The following is a 17,263-nucleotide window of genomic DNA, read 5'->3' as shown; positions in this document are numbered from 1 at the left end:
CTTTTTACTTTCTTAATAAAAGCACAAGTTATATGAGTTCCTAGTTTATGCTAACCCTCTGCCCACCATTTTTTCACTATTTCTCTAATGTTAGTTCCCTGTTCATGTATCACTTTTCTCTGAACAGTATCTACAGAAGATCTCTCATACGAGGATGGGAATGTCATGCATGTCCATAGAACGAATAGTACATTGAGCCCTCTGCTGGTTTTGACAACTTCTGTATTGCAAAGGCCAAAAGAAATCGGAGATTGTGTTGCTTCAGGGTTACATCAGTGATTTCAGTGTAAATTGGAGAAACGCATTAATGAATGACACTGTAAGATTTTAAGTATATCTCTGGGAACTCTAGGGAAGCAAGTCTTTACCTAACACTTTTTGAAGCGCTTGTAATTCCCTCGGGCTGTGATGAAAAGCAGTATCACCGTTCCCCTTCATCTTTTCTCAAAGGAGATGTGGGAGCACCTGACACTTTCATATATGTGCAAGGCCATTGCCCGAGCGGTTCGTCTGCCTCTGCAGTCAGATAGTGCTGATGAAATCTGGCCCTGCACGTATAAATAGTCGAAGTGCAAACAAGCACAGCCATAGCACTTCGTGAGTTGTCAGCACTTCTGCAGTCGGGTATTTTGCCACCCTGCTCTTCTGAGGTTTATTTGCCATCTTATTCCCCCTTATTTACATGCATCTAAATGCCACACAATTTAAAAATGCATGACTTTATCTAGGTGCTACTGGTCTGGCCTTTCATTTTTTAATTGCATTCGAACCTATTAATCAGTTTATGTGCATCATTCTGCAAAATGATGATACCTGAAAGGTATAAATACTAACCTCAGTGCTCACAGCAGGCTTTAAGTCTTGTCTGTGCTGGTACATACTTTACAGTAATGCTTATTGCCTTAACCGCATTAAAATGCCATTCAAGTGGTGTGTTACAAAACCATGCTTGTGGTTTTTTGCTAAAAACAGATTTACACAAGGCTTGTCTTTTTTTTTTTTTTTTTTTTTTTTTTTTTTTAAGCCAGTGCTTTTTAATCAGAAGGGATGTTTTATGATTCTTTAAAAGGAAGACAGCTGTGGATAAACCTCAGTTCTGATTTAAAGTACCCTTTTATTGTAATAGAGATTAGAACTGAAGACTTCATGTCTTTTCCAAATGCTAAATGAGATTTTCTTATTGTTGGGAACAGACTTCTCTTCTGTATAGTTTTGCCTATATAAAATATGGTTATTCTTTCTTTTACTTTCTATGTGTTGATAAATACCTGTTCTCTGGAATCACTTGTTTAATAATATAACACATGCTGAAAATGAGTATGTCCATGAAGCAGACTATACTTGAACGCAATTTTTTTTTTTTTTTTAAGGGAATCATAAAGTTATCTTAAAATGTTGCCAATAAATATTCGTGGATTTACTGAGAATTTAATGTTTTAATTGTTAAGGAGTAGTTTTAAATTTTTAGGAGCAGCTCTGGGTGTGCATAAACGACCATTTCAAGTGGAATTTTGAGATGGAATCTTTGGTTCAGCAGTGCAGTTATTACTCTTCAGATGATGCCAGAGTAATTTTACTTATTTTACTTGCTCAGGAGCCAGCATACTAGGTGGGTCCTCAGTTTCCCTGGCAACTCAGTCATCCAGCTCTGGGAGGATATGGTCAATATACACATAAATTTAGTTAATAAGTTATTTTAAAGCCATGTTTTTCTTAGATATTGAAGCACTTACAATAGTCATTATGAAGCTTGTTTGGAATGAGTGACCTTACTCTGGAGAGGTCTTTTGTTCGGTATGTTTTTTTGTTAGTCACTCAGTGCTGAGTCAGACTCCTTATCAACGATGGAAATCTGTCAGGGCAGATCCCACGACAGCAGGAATCCCAGGGCGATCTTTTGGGAGCAAAGGACACAGTACCATTAATAGCGCATTGATTTAGTGATAAATAATCATATTTTAAATTGAATTCTCTTTTCTGTCAAGCAGGCTAGGTTACTGAATAATGACAGTGCTTTACTAAGATGGCAACGTCAAGACATCTAAGAATAAAATTTTCTTTTGTGGCTTGTTAAGAATGAATATTAGGAAGTTTCTTCATCATTCAAAGTAGCTACCTCATAACAACTGCAATGTATGGTTGGTTTTTTGGTTCTTGTTTTTTGTTTTGGTTCTTGGTGTTTGGGTTTTTTTTTTCATTCTACCTGGACCATCAAAAATGTTCCCTAAGGGTATGTATGTACGCCTGTAACCGATATGCCAAAGGCATCAAACATATGCCGGACAGTATGACAGATCTGAAAGTTGTTTTTTTCCTACTTCGTTTTGTTGACTGAAAGGGATACTGTTACTGTGTCCAAGAAAATCGTGGAAATAAATGGAAACAGTATTTTGGAAACAATGCTGAAAGTAGTAGCAGTACCAGTAGTAACACTGTCTTACTGCTGCTGAACAGTTAACAGTGTGTCAGCACCTGCCTGAGAATCCTGGCTCTGACTTTGCCTTTGAAATAGCTCTGTCAGAGGTCTTAGGTGTGCAGGTTCCAATGATTTCCTAGTTTTAGTAGCAAAATTAAAATTTTGATCCTTAAAGCTGACTATTCAGCTGCCACTTGGCTTTAGAAGCACCTAATATGTTAATGTTTTTACTGGTAGAAAGCCATCAACCAAGAGCTCTACTTGATGCAGATTAATCAGGGTGATAGCAGTTGAAAGGAAGGAAACCTTTGAATGCCTTCTCTTGCTCTGTTTTCTGATGCAGAGTTGCCCTGAGCTGTGCCAGGCTGCGGCATCTACACACCAGTGGCTCTGTGCCCAGCTGTGCCTCAGTGCAGCATCATCAGCCAAGCTTTTTTTTTTTTTCCTCCCACCTGCCAGCAGACCCCCAGTTTACCTGGGGATGTTGAATTGACATAGATTATCATCTTCCAGGGAAATTGCTGGTTAGGTACTGTTAAAGATGCTAGAGCATCCCGGGCTGTGCCTGTGCTTGTAATTAAAAAAGCCAAGAATTTTTCATTGGCCTAGAGGACAAGTAGCGAAGTCCAGCCACGTCCATACGGCTACAGTCCCTTCTTTCCCAAGCACGACAGACTTCTCCAAAGACCAGAACTTGGCCTGTGGTGTCCTCCAGGGTGTGTTTCTCCTCTGTCAGAGAGAGTGCTAGAAGCCAAAACTCTTCCACTAATAGTAGTGTGCTAAGTGCAGTAATAATTAAGTCAAGTGAGCAGTCCTGTGGTTGGACCCATGTCCTGGACCTTTTATTTGCCTAGTGGAGGCACAGACGTTGTAATCAGGACGTGGCCTGTGACGGGTTGCAGTTCTCCCAGAGGAGGTGCAGTTCATTTTTGGTGCAGAGGGATACATCACAAGTCCTGTGGCATCGGTGAGCCGTGCCGCTTACCTCACCCCAGCTATCAGAAAATAGGGGGCTGTGGGAGGCCTTGATTTACAACAGCTTCATGACTTTTTTTTTTTGACAGCACTGAATACACTTGCTTGTGTTCTATGAGATGTTTTAAATGAAATTAAACAGCACTTGTCAAAATAAACAGAATTTATTTTGAGCTGCTTGTTGTCTTGCAGGTGACTTTAGTTTTAAATCTCATAAAACCTGTATTACCATTGTAGTCATCAGGGAAGTTTCCGCTGTCATGCTGTTGTATAAAGGGTGGGTAGGTCGTGTGTGTGGTCTCCTGTCCATTGATCTGATTTTAAATATGTGGCGGCCAGTCCTGCTTGAATAGCTTGTGTTGATTCTGCAAATTGCAGCTAAGCAGCATCTTTGAAAAACCATAAGAACATTGGTGTCTAGGCCACTGAGTGTTTTTGTCTTTCATCGTGGAATGCGTAGAAAGGCTTTAAAGAACAATTTCTTGATTCCTGAACTATTAATCATATTGAACCACTTCTTTTAACCAGTGGGTCCAGAATGAAATTCCTCTTTTTTTTCCCCTAAAATGTCAGTTTTGCCGTGTAGAAAAAGAAAGTGATTCGGGCACTGTGAACAAACTTAAACTATTGTAGAATGACTAATCATTTCATTACACAAGAAGCCAATTTTTCATGCTTGCTACAGAAATCATAACATTGCACAAAAAGAAGTACCTTTTTTTTTGTGTGGTACTTACATTTTAAGAGGTGAAATCGGTCTTGCTTATCTTCTCCAGTCTTCAGTTCTGAGTGTTGATTTCTGTGTGCTGTTTTGGATTACTGTTGGTCTGATCATCTGGGTCTGTAATTGAAATAGCAACGGTCTGTAATTCTTAGGGGTGGCGTACCGAAAGTTTATAACTAGGTTGCCCTGCGGTAGGGTGTAGTTTGGGACAGAGTTATGTTAATACTACAAAATTATAGGCCATGTGAAGCTCACTTATTTCCAATAATGTGCAAACTCCCAGGACACACATGTTTAAGGAGTTAGAAATAGCTGTGTGCAGAACTATAAGGCTGTTGGAGACGACGGTTACATTGTGAACGAGGTATTTCTTTCTGATGGGATATGTGCCTGCCCATGAAAGTCCAATGATTTCAATAAATATTAAAATTATATATGTTTGCAACAATTTTAATGGGTTCTGATAGTCATAGTGTGGTTCTGGGATTAATTTTGAACAAAAAAATTGCAAGGAGTGACTGCAATTTGTACAAATGAATTTTGTATTGAAGGGCCACTGGTGTTTAGTAGGTGTCCTCATTCGTTCTTCTGGGTGTGGGGGTGTTTCTCGAGCTCTTTACGTACAGCACCGTGTGTAGTGTTGAAGAACAAGGCCATTCCCTTAACTATGATGGTTTATCAGAATATTATTGGTTTACTCCATCTTTAGATATGAAGTTGTAATTTTCTGAAGAATTTTAAAGGCATTTTCTTGGCTAGCAGAAACTATTACTTCAACTATTATTGTCCCCCTTGCTGCTAATAGAGGACAGTGGCATCCTTGTTTGTGTTGCTGAATAAGGTGCCTGGACAAAAAGGGAAATGTTGGTGTTTGAGGAGGAACCTGCTCGTGCTTTCTGTCTAGGCCAGAGTCTCTTGTTTCCAGGGCTTGTTCTTTTGTTTGGATATAGTGGCCAAATTGTAAATGACAGAGAACTATTAAATGGGTTCGTGTTAAAAGTGGATTTTACATCTGGTTCTTATCGAAGTGTTTTTTCCTTTTAAAGATAACATTGCGATTCTCACCAAGTTCAAGCCATCACGGTCAGAAGGTATTGTACTAACCGGCGTTACGCCTTCCTCCCTTTTGTGTGTGTCCTCCTTCCTTTTTTTTTTTTTTTTTTTTTTTCCTGCCGAGAGCCTCTTGGAAATCAGACTTGAGTTTATGAGTCACTGATGTTACCTATGAGCTAAGCTTTTTGCAATGTGATTTATGAGTCAATTTATAGCTATCTGTGGGTAGCTCTCTTGAGTAAGAGCTAATTGGGCATCTCCATTCCTGGTGCTTGTTGCAGTTCTGGGTTGCAGCTCCTTTATACCTTCCTACATGACTTGGACGTGCATTTCTTATACTGCTTGGGCACCTGTTTATGTGGGTTTTTTCAAGGTGTGAATGTCTTAAGTATGTTGTACTTCTCGAGTAATATATGTTTTGCATCGTCTTTTTTGCCTTCTTGTGTGCTGCAGTAGGGTTATTTGGTTTTATTCCCCTGGATCAGAGATACCAAGAGGATTTCCTTTCCCAAGTTGCATAAGTAATCAGCTATGTTACCGGGAGAGCATTTAAAATGTAGAACTCTGCTTGTTCCTGAGGTTAAACCTTCACAACTACAGAAAGGCTAATCCACAAAAAACAAACACCGAGGCTGTTGCAGGCTGTGGAATCGGTTCAAGTCCTCTCAGCAGCATAGGCAAATTGAATGTTCCTGCTCCAGGGACAAGGTGCCAGGCTGCCTCTGCCACGGAGGGTTGTGTGACCACATGTTTGGGCTTTCTGCTCCTGGGCTCGCTACCTTTGGCCAAAGCTGCGGCAGCTGCCTGCTTCCCAGGGCTGCAGGCAGAGCAGGCAGCAGAGCATGCTTGTGATGATCCCTGTTTTCATCAGGCAGTGGTCTGCTGTCCTGGGCAGCTGCCAAGCTTCATGTTATTAGAGCCAGCCCTGTATGAAGGTAGACCCCCTGCTTAGGAATATTCTTGCAGAAGCAGTTTCTCAAGTACGTTAATCTCAGTATTTTGATAGCTGTTTTTTGAGTCAAGGCTTCTCTGTCCTTATTGTAACATTCTCCCATTATGTCTCATTTGTTTCTTATACATGTTGAACGCTTGTGCCGTGTTGGGAGGTGAAGTGAATTCAGTTCTGTGCGGAAGCTGTTCCTGTAAAACTTTTCTGTGTTTGGTGGTCTGTCTTACAGCGTAGTCCCTGTAGCATTTATGATATTTTTGGGTAGGCAGAATGAGCCCAAATAATTTACTTCCACGTTAACTTTTTTAGAGATGGCTTAATACTGGTCTCCCAACTTGTATCAGCATATGCAAACATCTTTCTACAGGTGCATGAATATAACTTAAGTGTTTGAATTATATCAGCCAACACAGATTTTGCAGGCATAGTGTGCTTTAGCAAAATAGCATGTGACAACTTTGAATGTCTTAGCATTCAGAAACTTCATTATATGTTATATACTCTTATATACTGTTACCCAGTTTCTCATCACATCATATGTACTGTTTTCTGTAGGTTAACTTAGACAAAAGAAAAAAAAATAAAAATAGAGGAAACAAAATGTTCTCAAGTTATGTCTAAGTAGCTTATTATAGACTTTAGAAAAAACAGTTTATATCCTGCCTGGGTGCAATTTTGACATCAAATATTTGCAAGTTAAAAAAGAGTAGGTTGGTTTTATTGGTAGGAGTAATCTAGTTATAGTTGTCTGACTGTGGTCCAGTCTAAGCTGAGGTAGTCAGTGTCTGTCCAGTCTAAGCTATACCCATCAGTACTTCCTTGCTGTTTGATGAATAAAGGAATATGATGAATCTTTTTTTTTTTTTTTTTTTTAAGAAAGAGGCAACTTTATCAGATGCCTGCTCTAGATTGTGGCGAGCTGTTTCAAAATTGCTTATCCTTTTCCATTGGTGGTGGAGTTATTTAGATGCCTGATTTAGGAGACTGGTCTGTCTGTCTAGCCAGTGGAGACATGGTTCTTTACAAAAACTTCTTGAAGCAGGAGCCTAGCTGGGCTCTGAGTTGCTGTCCAGAGTAGGTTCAGAGCAGCAAGCCCAGTAAACGTATCAGTATGGTTTAGGAGTGTGAATTCAATGTAATTCCCCCCCCCACTCCCCACAGTGTAAACATTTAAGTAACAGTTTCCTTGATGGACTGGTTATTTTTGCAGGGAAGTCCTGTCAGAGTTCAATACTGTTGTTAAAATGAAGCTGGGCGCTTTTTTTGTTTGTTTTGAGTTTAAAAAAAAAAACAACCAAAAACAACTCAAAAAAACCAAGAAGCAGCTTGGTCATTTAAGTTGATATTAGTATTCTTGATCCTGTCATCACATCTCCATTATGTGGGCATCTGTTATCTTGAGGTTATGCACCATTAATCCCTTAGCAACAAAAAAATAATTCCATTTCTAGCAAGCAACCCCAGAGATAACTTTCATAACTGAGGCACCAAAGCTCCACGTGTGAGACTCTCATTGACAGTCGCCTATCAGACATTGGAGACAAGAAAGAATTTTATCTCATCAAATATGTGATGCTGAGAGATTTTTTTTTTTTTTTTTGTCACGTTTAAAAACGTGTTTCTGTGACTGCAAGGTTACAACCAGGTAGTACAGACTGAGTATATTGTGTCTCACAGTGTTTTTTCCCTTCAGAGAACCATTCTTGAAGATTTTATGTAGTTGAGTATTATTTTCCAGCTTTTGCTTGTTCATAGTTCCATGCCTTCAAGGTTCACTTCATTTCCAGATACAATCATATTTTAAAATAAGGAACGTATTTATGTGAATCTTTCTTTCAATCTTCCTTAGGGGAAGAATGCAATGGACCTTTATGTGAAACTATTTCAACTACAGGATCAGAAGTCCCAAGCAGCTCTGAGGTAAGGTACAGTACTGATGGTGTTAACATGCTACTGGTAGGAAGAAAGAGGAAGGGTTGCTGTGAAAGAAAGAATTAGTTTTAAAAGTAATATTATTTTTAGATTGTCTTATACCTCCATTTTTTTATCCATGTAAATATTTTCTTCCTCTAGTGTTCTGAAGGAGCAAAACCATGAAAGTAACACTGATACACACTGAGTCTCATGAGAGACTTAGAAGCGTTAGCGCTACAACACAGTAGAAAACAGTACGGGCTTAAGGGTGTTTACAGTATCAGTCTTGAAATGAGAATCACACGGTCGTTTAATGTTTTGGCAATTGGAAAAACATAATGCTTCTGCATAAACCCAACATTTTGTTCTATGCTGCGTATCATATCGCTGGCTTGACAGGGAGATCAAGGCACTCTTCTGCTCCTCTGCTCTAGGAACTTTTTGACAGTGCAGCAAGATTTATGAGAAAGCAAATGAAGATTTGAATTATAAGAATACCTCCTCCTTGCAACATGTGCAATCCAAATAGCATCATCAGCCATTCGTTTTTCCACAGTACCTCATTGCTTAATGTGTACAGTACACAATAGCTTAAATAGATAGTGGTGTATGATTACTATTCAGTTAAGAAACAGATTAAAAAAGAATATTGAAAATATGCATTCTTTAAATTGGTATTTTATTGTAATTGCTCTTGTCTGATTTCTTTATTATGGTTATTATATGCTTGGAGGAAGATAGGAAGAGTTGTAGACAGGAAAAGAAATAGTTGCTCTGTCAATGTAGAGTCTCATACTGGCCATGAGCGCTCAGAAATGATGTCTATTGAATTGAGTGTTGAAAAACTGTAGCTGTTCTGCTGAACTTCTTAAAGCGTGTCCTCACCTACCTCTAAGGGGCAAATCTGGAGATGGTCACGTGCAGACAGAACTCAGCAGTGCTTCCTAGATTACACAGTTCTTTATCTTGATAGCAAATGCAACTGTATCGTCTAAATGTTTTCATAAATCTACCAGTTGCATCTTAAAAATGGAGGGTATGTTCACCCTGCTACTTTCTTAAGCTGTTGTAGGAGTTGTAGTAATCTTTTTCTGCAGGAAAATTTTCAGTGTACAGCCTATCAAATACTTCACTGAACTCTGGGCAGATACGATCACAAATTATAGCATATGAGTTGTCATATCATGATGAGCATCGCAGTCTGAAGCTGATTCTGAGTTCTTTTTGAGTCTCTCTGAGTAGGTGGAGATGACCTATTTCACCAAAGCCTGAAAGAATTCACTTTGTGACTTAGGACGTAGGAAAAGGGAGGAAATGTGGGAGGAAGGGTGCAACATATATGTCTTATAAATGTAGAGACATGGGATTTGAATCTTGCTTGAAGGCTGAAAGATTCATGATGGGGTAGAAGAGGAGACTTTGATCTTCAGCACTTTCTTTTCTGGGAGGTAGTCTCCTTATGAAAAATTTTTCTGGTTACCGTCTCAAAAATCTCTCCTTGGTAACTTCATGCTGCCTTTTCTCTTGTTTTCTACTTATGCATGTTCCTTACATAATTATTTTTCTTCATGATTTGTTCTTAAATATCACAAAGTATTGTGATATTAGCAACATTAGTTGACTTGATGACTCTGGGTTTTTGTTTTGTTATTTTCCTCTCTCCTTCTAAGAAGAGACAGCTTATTTGGCTTTGGATACTTAATTTCTGCAGATCAGCTGGTTATCTGATGCTTGCTTATATTTAAGTTAGTATTTTTCTGTGCTTTTGTGTTATCCTACCCCATGTCCCCTAATACAGCTTCATTTATCGGATTTTTGCTTTCTGTGCATTAGCCAGATGTAAAGTTGCAAAGTTACTCTTAATCTTCTTGCCCAGTTTCATGCTCTTATCACCCATGACAGATTTAGTTCTTGATGATCAATGTCCTAGATATTCAGGTTAAGTCTATCCTTAAAGTTTTTCCATGAATTCATTCCAACAATAAGATAGCTCTGATTTTTTTTTTCTTTTTTTTTTTTTTCCATATCATGCTAATCCTTTATCTTTCTGTGTTGTCACAACTTCAATTTTCTTCTCTATAAACTGCAAGAATTTCTTTTTCCTCAGTTCTTTGCTAGGCTGCCTTTTGTCATCCTTGATGCATTCCCACAGGAATTGAGCAGGGTCATCTGTCCTGGCATTGAAGACAAGCCATGGTTTTTCCTCTTTTCACCAAGACCCTTTTGATCTCAGGTCAACATGCTTTGTTCTTGTTTTGACACATAGCACATTTTTTATTCAATAATTTTACTCTGGGGTAGGTTGGTAATTTTCTTGTTATTTAACCCTGTACTTAACTTTGTTTCTGCAGTTGGAAAATATGAACACTTGGAAGTCTTAAAACAATTTAAGTCAGGTAATTGTATAACAGAATGCATTCATAAAAAGATAATTGGGAAAGAGTTAAATGAATTTACATTCAGGTCACAACTTCATTATGCTTGGGCTGTCTTTTCTTTTGGAAGAGAAGAAACGTAACATGCAACAACAATATGCTTCTGCTCAGCAGTAGCGAGAAAAAGCAGCAGCCTTATTGTTGATTTAGCAACGGGGGGGGGGGAAATCTTAGATCCTACTATGGAGAGCAGACAACATTACCTATCCATAATTCAGTGGCATTTTTTTTTTCTTTTGTAATCTGTAAAGGAATGTGTGATTTGTGCATAAGGAATGCTGCAAGTAAAACAAAAATGAAGGTGGAAAAGAAAGTCTGTGGTGAAGCCTGCCAACATAAATACAAAAGTCAGAGGAAGTCCAGGGCTCACAAAGCAATTGAGTATCCAATCAATGGTGCTTTTGGTTCTTCCTCGTGATTTTGCATTTGTGCTCTAACCCATTCCTCCTTCCCTATTTTACCTTGGTTTTTTCTTTATTTTTTTTTACCTGCTTCTTGTTGAGTCTCCTTATTTTTCTTCTTCCATTAATCTCGCACAAGAATGAAAGAAACAGGATCGCTCGGAGTTCAACAGCTTTTCATATTACAAACCTTATAGCATGTATCATTTCTAGACGCTTTCTCATGCGGGGAGGTAAGGAGATATTTTCAGCAAACAGCAGACTGGAAAGGAAAAAAAAAAGGATATGTTAGGGGTATTTTCAAATGAGTCTGTTTCAAATTATGTCATTGTTAAATCACTAATTGATAGACAGCCACTTCTGTTAGGGATAGGCAACTGTCCTAATTGACTCTCTGTGTAGAATCTACCTGAGTCAGCCTCTACGGAGTTCCCGTTCCAAGAAATACGTCAATGCCTCTGAAAGTCCTTTCAGGCAAATTGGAAAAGTGAATGAAATCACTGTTTTTCCTCTGTGCTTTATGTTTGTGCAGAAAAAGCACTAGAAAAATATATATATAATGACATAATTTGTTTTGATAGCATGGTGCATCTCTGTTTAGTGATTATAATTAGTTGTTCAAGTTACAAAGTAAATGAGGGTAAGGCCCACTAACAAAATACAGTTCCTGTTCTTAAGAGGGAAGAAGATCGGTTAATTCAAGATTGGAAGAAAGGTTAAAAAATTGAATTTGTATTAAATTTCCTGATAGTAAAATTTTAGGCCATTCAAGTGGGATAAATGTAAAATTAGTGCAGGTTTTGTAGAAGATTGAATCATTAACTAGTCTGTAGTTTGTGGACATCTCTAAGAGGTATATACGGAGGACTATCTGTCTGTCTGCTATTCCAATTAAATAGTACAAAGTACCAATGTTTGCTTTGTGTGTGTGTGGACGCTGAGTTTTTCACCCTCATAAAAGGCAGATGCCTGCACTACTCTCTGAGTAAAGCTGTAGGATTGTGCCCTATTCTTGCTGTGAGAAGCTAGGAATTAATTTTGCACTTATCCATGAGACGTTCACCTTTCCTGTTAATTTCACACCAATGAAATGCTTACTAAAAATTTCTGTTAATCAGGATTTTCCATATTGTAACTTGATCGTGAGAAAACCTGGGAACAAGCTGTCTTTACTTAAGCCAGGTTAGCAGGAATAAATTGGCAGAGCTCCATCAAATGTATCGAAGCAATGCATTTTACCAAAATGTGACACAGATTACTTTTTTTTTTTGAGAGCAGCAGGCACTGCAGGTGTTCCAAATGAATTGATTTTTTTCTGAAGAAACTTGTTCATTTTTCAGTTCAGTGGGTTTTCATCTAGAGAGAAACATAAAATACTATTATGACTCTGAGAGTGGATTCCAAAGGACCAGCCCAACGCTGCTGCCATCACTGCCGTCCTTCTTTAGCCTTGCTTTCCATCTCGGCAAAGTTGGACTACTTGAGTGTTTCTGAAGGCACTGGTTGGTTCTTGTTTTGGGGGTGATCCGTTGTCAGGATTGAAGCCCCATTGTGCTGTACATGGACTTTGGCGTATAATGAAAAGTGGTGTCTCTCTACAAGAGTACTTGCACTTTAAATGTGCAGGACAAGGTTTGTTGGCTATCACCAATTTTACAATACTTAACCTCCATGAATGGAGCTAATTAATTTCAGGCAGTTGTATTGAGAGCCGGGTAAGTTCCCTAGATTAACAGGACAGCATTTCACAAAGAGCATGGGAATGTACCAAGGACTCTGCCAGCTGTGTGTCTTCATCCCCCGCTTCAGCGTTCCACTACATGTATTACAATTTTATCTCGGAGTAGAGCAGGGTGGGCAGCATCTGAGGATCAGCAGGTGGCTAAAATATGAATTTACATCTCATCATGGAGGAGGTGGGAAGCTGTGGGTGGGAGGAGTACGGGATGGAGAGGTGAAAGAGAAGCAGATGGGAGGGCACCAACTTGGATGGGGGCAGGTGTGCAAGGGAGAGGTCAGGAGCCATAGGGCAGCGATGAAAAGCAAGGCTGTGCTTTCATTGATGTCACATTTGTACAGTACTTTACATGGCAGATACTGTCAGTGTATAATTGGAGAAAATCTTTTGCTTAAGTGTCTCAGCCCTCCTCTACAAATAGTGCAGGTTTTTCCAGCAGCATCAATGACGTGAGGATTAGATTTCTAAACCCAGTTGAGACTATCTTAGGTGCAGCTATTTATATTTGCACTGTTTCTCATGTGGGTTCCTTGCCAAAAAACAGATTGATCTTTCTGTGTTTATCGGACTGAATTCTGAAAAGGACATTTTTATCTTACTTAGATGAGCAAACACTCAGAGATGACATCATTAAGAAAGAATGTAAAGATGTGTGTATGTATTACTTGCAATGTAAACAGGAGCAAAAATAGCGTGTTTGTTTCACAGAATTATAGGAATGGACCTGTGTGGTTTCTCTCAAGTAAAATTGTAATAAAAGTGAAAAATATTAATTTCTAATTTCAAAAATCATAGGCAGTACTTTATGAAAATTGGATTTTGGGAAATATACTTTTTGAAATATTACAACTCTAAACCAATAAATGATGATACAATAATGAAATGAAGTTAACATTCTACTTCTGTTGAAAGTTAATTTAATTCCACAGAGAACTGGCATATTTTTATAATGTGCTCACACTATTTGGTTTCACTGTTTAAACCTGTTTGTGATTTGTTTTCAGAAGCAAAACAACAGAACAGCGTGAGAAATTACTGACTAAGAGAATTAGATATTGCAAAACAGCTTAGGTATTGCAAACTAGTATTCATTCAATAGCGAAACCTGATGTCCAAATCCTTTGCTCACGCAGTCCTACAGCCGTGGGCCAGGACCCCAGATAGCTTATGGACGGGTCTTCGGAGGAGACCTGTGCTCTGCAGAGTCCTCTGCTGTTGGTCTTCCTCCCACCCCTGCGGGGAGTCTGGCCAGAGCACGTTGCAGCACCCTGCAGACCCACGTACAGGAAAATGATGAGCACCCAGGTCTTGTACAAGTAAAATCAGGGTAGGGCCTCAGCAGGCGCGGGTCACAACTGGAAGCTGGAAGCCCTCACTAGTCTCGTTAGGCATAACAATTACAATTACTGATACCAATTTGCCTTGTCTACCCTGAGATTAATGATTCGTCTCTGCATTTATTTTCATTCAGTGCTCGTGGTGTCATTTCAGTCTGTATTGAAAAAATAGCTAAGTAAGGGGCGCCACGCTTGTTCTGATGTGAGTGCAGCCGTCTGCGCTATGTACGTTTTCTGTCTTCAGTATTAAAACAGCAAAAAGTACTGTTGTTCTTTATCAGCTCGTAAACAGTAATCTGTGTCAAGTTGTTTAGACTTTATTTTTTGTAATGGGAATGCTGAGGAATACTGTATAGCTTTTATTAAAAGTTGTTATTCTTTATATTTAAAAATCAATATGGGCTCATCAGAGGAAGTAGAGGTTTGTTTAAACTTTGACTATTTAGCCTGAAAATCCAACTATCTCTCAGAACAGCTTTTCAGCAACTTAAAGCAGAAGCTACACTGTTTCTTCTGAAATAGCCTTTTATTTTAAAGCATCCTTTGCATCATTGCTAACAACATTATGTTTTTCCCGTGATGCCACTGGCAGGGCCTAAACAGCACTGAGACTACTTTACTCATCCCTGAACATCAAGTGGTAAGCAGTAAGCAATGTTCATGCTTCCTTGCATGAATTTGTGTGGCGTCCTTCTATTACCGTATGCCAAAACGTCCCTCACCGGAAAATTTTCCAGTTTCAAAGAAGCCATCCTTCCAAAAAGAATTGTTTTTCTAGCGTATAAAAATGAATGTGATGTTTTAGTTTATTCCTAGTGATGGCTTAAATGATAAATTCAAGCAAATCGAAAGGATGACAGACAAAATTGAAAAGTATTGGTGGAGTAAACTGGAAAGTTTGCTTTTTTAATGATTGTTTTGGTTTGATGGGATAGAGGATATATTCTGACTATGGTGTTATTAACATATGGGGGATTCCTTTTTATCATAATAATCTGAAGGGCTCTCTGAGTCAGCATGATACTTTAAAACGTTTTAAAGAGCAAGAAACAAACACTGACACCATTTGAAATGTGTTGCCTTTTTTTTTCTTATTGTAGTAATAAGGAAAGAGTCAAAATATCTTCTTATTGAAATTCACAGACAAGATAACTGTATCAATTGTCAAATATATCAGAAAACTTAACCGTTATTCTTTTATGGAGAAAAAAAATTACAAAACCTCATTTAAGATAACTGAAGAAGTACATGCTGAGGTATATTAAAACTGTCTGCTTGCTTACATTGGGCTCTGGTGTCTTACATTAACACATACGCTCTGTTAGCATTTTTTTTTTATTTTTCTTTGTTCTATTCATGTTTACTGTGCTCTTTTATCCAAGAGAGGCTTTTTCTGTGCATTTAAATTTTAGTGCAAATATCTTGGTGTCTTAAACTGCTTTGAAATGCATGTTTTCCAGCTTTCAGATTGTAATGTGGTTCAAAATTGAAACACGTGTGATGAAGGTGCAAAAAGTAGCTTGCGAGTTTTAGCCACGAGAAAAACGTGGGCGTTTTGTGTTTCTTTGAATGGGAAAGGTTGTAGTTTTGTATGCAACTTTGTAGCCTGCATGAAGCATAACTGGAAATCGAGATGTGTGGTGGTAAGAGTGTTGTTAACACACTTCTTTGAAGTGGGTAAGCACTTCGGTTGCGTGGAGTCCTCCAAGGTAGGATATTGAAGAGAACTTCATGCAAAGGGCTACGCTGGTATAATGGGAACTGAGTTTACTGTGCATAAATCAGGAATTTGCCTTTTTGATTTTCAACAGAGAGCCTATATGTTTGCATATGGTGTGTAAATGCATTTCCAGGAGCTTTTTGAAATACTTGTTATCAAACAGTTATGTTTAGCATAGTGGCACTTAAATCAGCATGTTATCATAGTATTCCTGTAGCTGTAAACATGTTTAATTCAGTGAAAAGGGGTGGGGTGGGTGGGTGTATATAAATATTCTGTGTAAACTGGGTATCTAAGTGACGGTGATAATTTTGTCTTTAGGCCATTGAATGTTTCCTGCCCTGTCAATTATGGAAGCTTTTCTTGTATTTTGGTTCAGCTTTCAAACCCTTATACTTTTGTCCATTTCTGTGTTCTAAAATCTTTTCTGCAGTGGATTGTTAATTTGTAAGTTAACTAATTGCTTTGTAATGTGGTTATTTTGGTTTTTTACACTGTCTGTGATAAAAGCTAATTTGCCTGAGTGATTATCAAAGGTATGCAGTAAATAAAATAAATATTTAGTCTGTAGACTATATCTCGTAAGCAAGCAAAATATTGCAAATCAGTTTTATTTTGTAATTTCAGGCAGTTTTCGTGTGATGTAGGACTGTGATAGTATAACTCCTAGATGTGCTGATGGGGATCACGTTATTAACGTAACTTCTCAGCGTACCTGTTACTCATAGCTGGAGATCCTTCGCTGTGCTGTAACTCTAATGAAGCTAATGTATTGGGTTCCTCCGTTTTAGATGAGTTATTGCTTTGTTATTGACATTTCTGCTCTAAACCACCTTCCCACGGAGATACAAGAAGCAGAGGGTGGAAGATGCTGAGGTCTGAACCTGCAGTCCCAGCTCTGCGAGGTTGAACACCTGTGAAACCTTGAACTCTGAGGAACTGAATTTGGGAAGGGTGTTTCTGAGTGTAGGCCCTTAAACTTGCAGTTTTCTGACTGAATATTAATTTGAAAAGTATTGCTTGAAGCCAAGTTCCTCGGTCTTTGAAGTATGGATGTGGAGAGGGCTAGGATATGTAGTAGCAAGGTGTATTTGGAGGAAGCTCTGTTGCCTACAAGGAGAGCTGTGCTAAGTGGCCTGTAAGGACATAAATTTCCTGTTCAGTGAATGACCAGAAATAGAAATCCCTCTGAGTCCTGTGAAAATATACAGGATTAAATAATGCAGGCATAATCTGCAAAATGTGCTTGCTTTCTATGATATCAGTAAACCCCCAAGGGGTAGCAGACTATACTGACCAAGGTCAGTTGTCTGCCCGTTTTGGTGGCTGAGCAAGGCCACGGAAACGTTTACCACAGTCTTTTCAGCTTCAATGCAACGTTGTTTCTCTGAAGCACTTTCTGTTACGATGTTTAAGTGGTTCATGCCACATCCAGCAGCTCGCTTCCCCTCTCCTGTTCGCGGTGACTGGCTTGTTTGCTTTGGCCCTGGAGAAGCAAATCTGAGCTACCTGTGGGAGCAGGGTGGCCAAGGATCGTCAAGTATTTAGCAGCATGGGAGAGTTTTGATGGATTTGAACGTAGCGTGCGACCGCCAGCCAGT

At 38.8% G+C, this 17,263-nt stretch overlaps 1 protein-coding gene across 8 annotated transcripts in view; it reads left to right on the top strand.

The window, feature by feature from the left end:
* ANO5 (anoctamin 5) overlaps positions 1 to 17,263 on the top strand; it is a 61,153-nt gene that overhangs the window by 7,446 nt on the left and 36,444 nt on the right. For 3 of the 8 annotated variants that reach the window (XM_075755346.1, XM_075755342.1, XM_075755350.1), the window contains exons 2-4: positions 5,162 to 5,206; positions 7,967 to 8,037; positions 14,535 to 14,582. In XM_075755346.1, the coding sequence (XP_075611461.1) occupies positions 5,162 to 5,206; positions 7,967 to 8,037; positions 14,535 to 14,582 (164 nt within the window). The remainder of the gene's footprint in view (positions 1 to 5,161; positions 5,207 to 7,966; positions 8,038 to 14,534; positions 14,583 to 17,263) is intronic. The other 5 variants (XM_075755348.1, XM_075755345.1, XM_075755349.1 and 2 more) reach the window with 3 other exon arrangements.

Source organism: Balearica regulorum, chromosome 5, assembly GCF_011004875.1.
Source record: "Balearica regulorum gibbericeps isolate bBalReg1 chromosome 5, bBalReg1.pri, whole genome shotgun sequence".
NCBI classification, from domain to species: Eukaryota; Metazoa; Chordata; class Aves; order Gruiformes; family Gruidae; genus Balearica; species Balearica regulorum.
The sequence above is the reverse complement of the archived record's forward strand: the minus strand, read 5'-3'. Positions and strand labels throughout refer to the sequence as shown.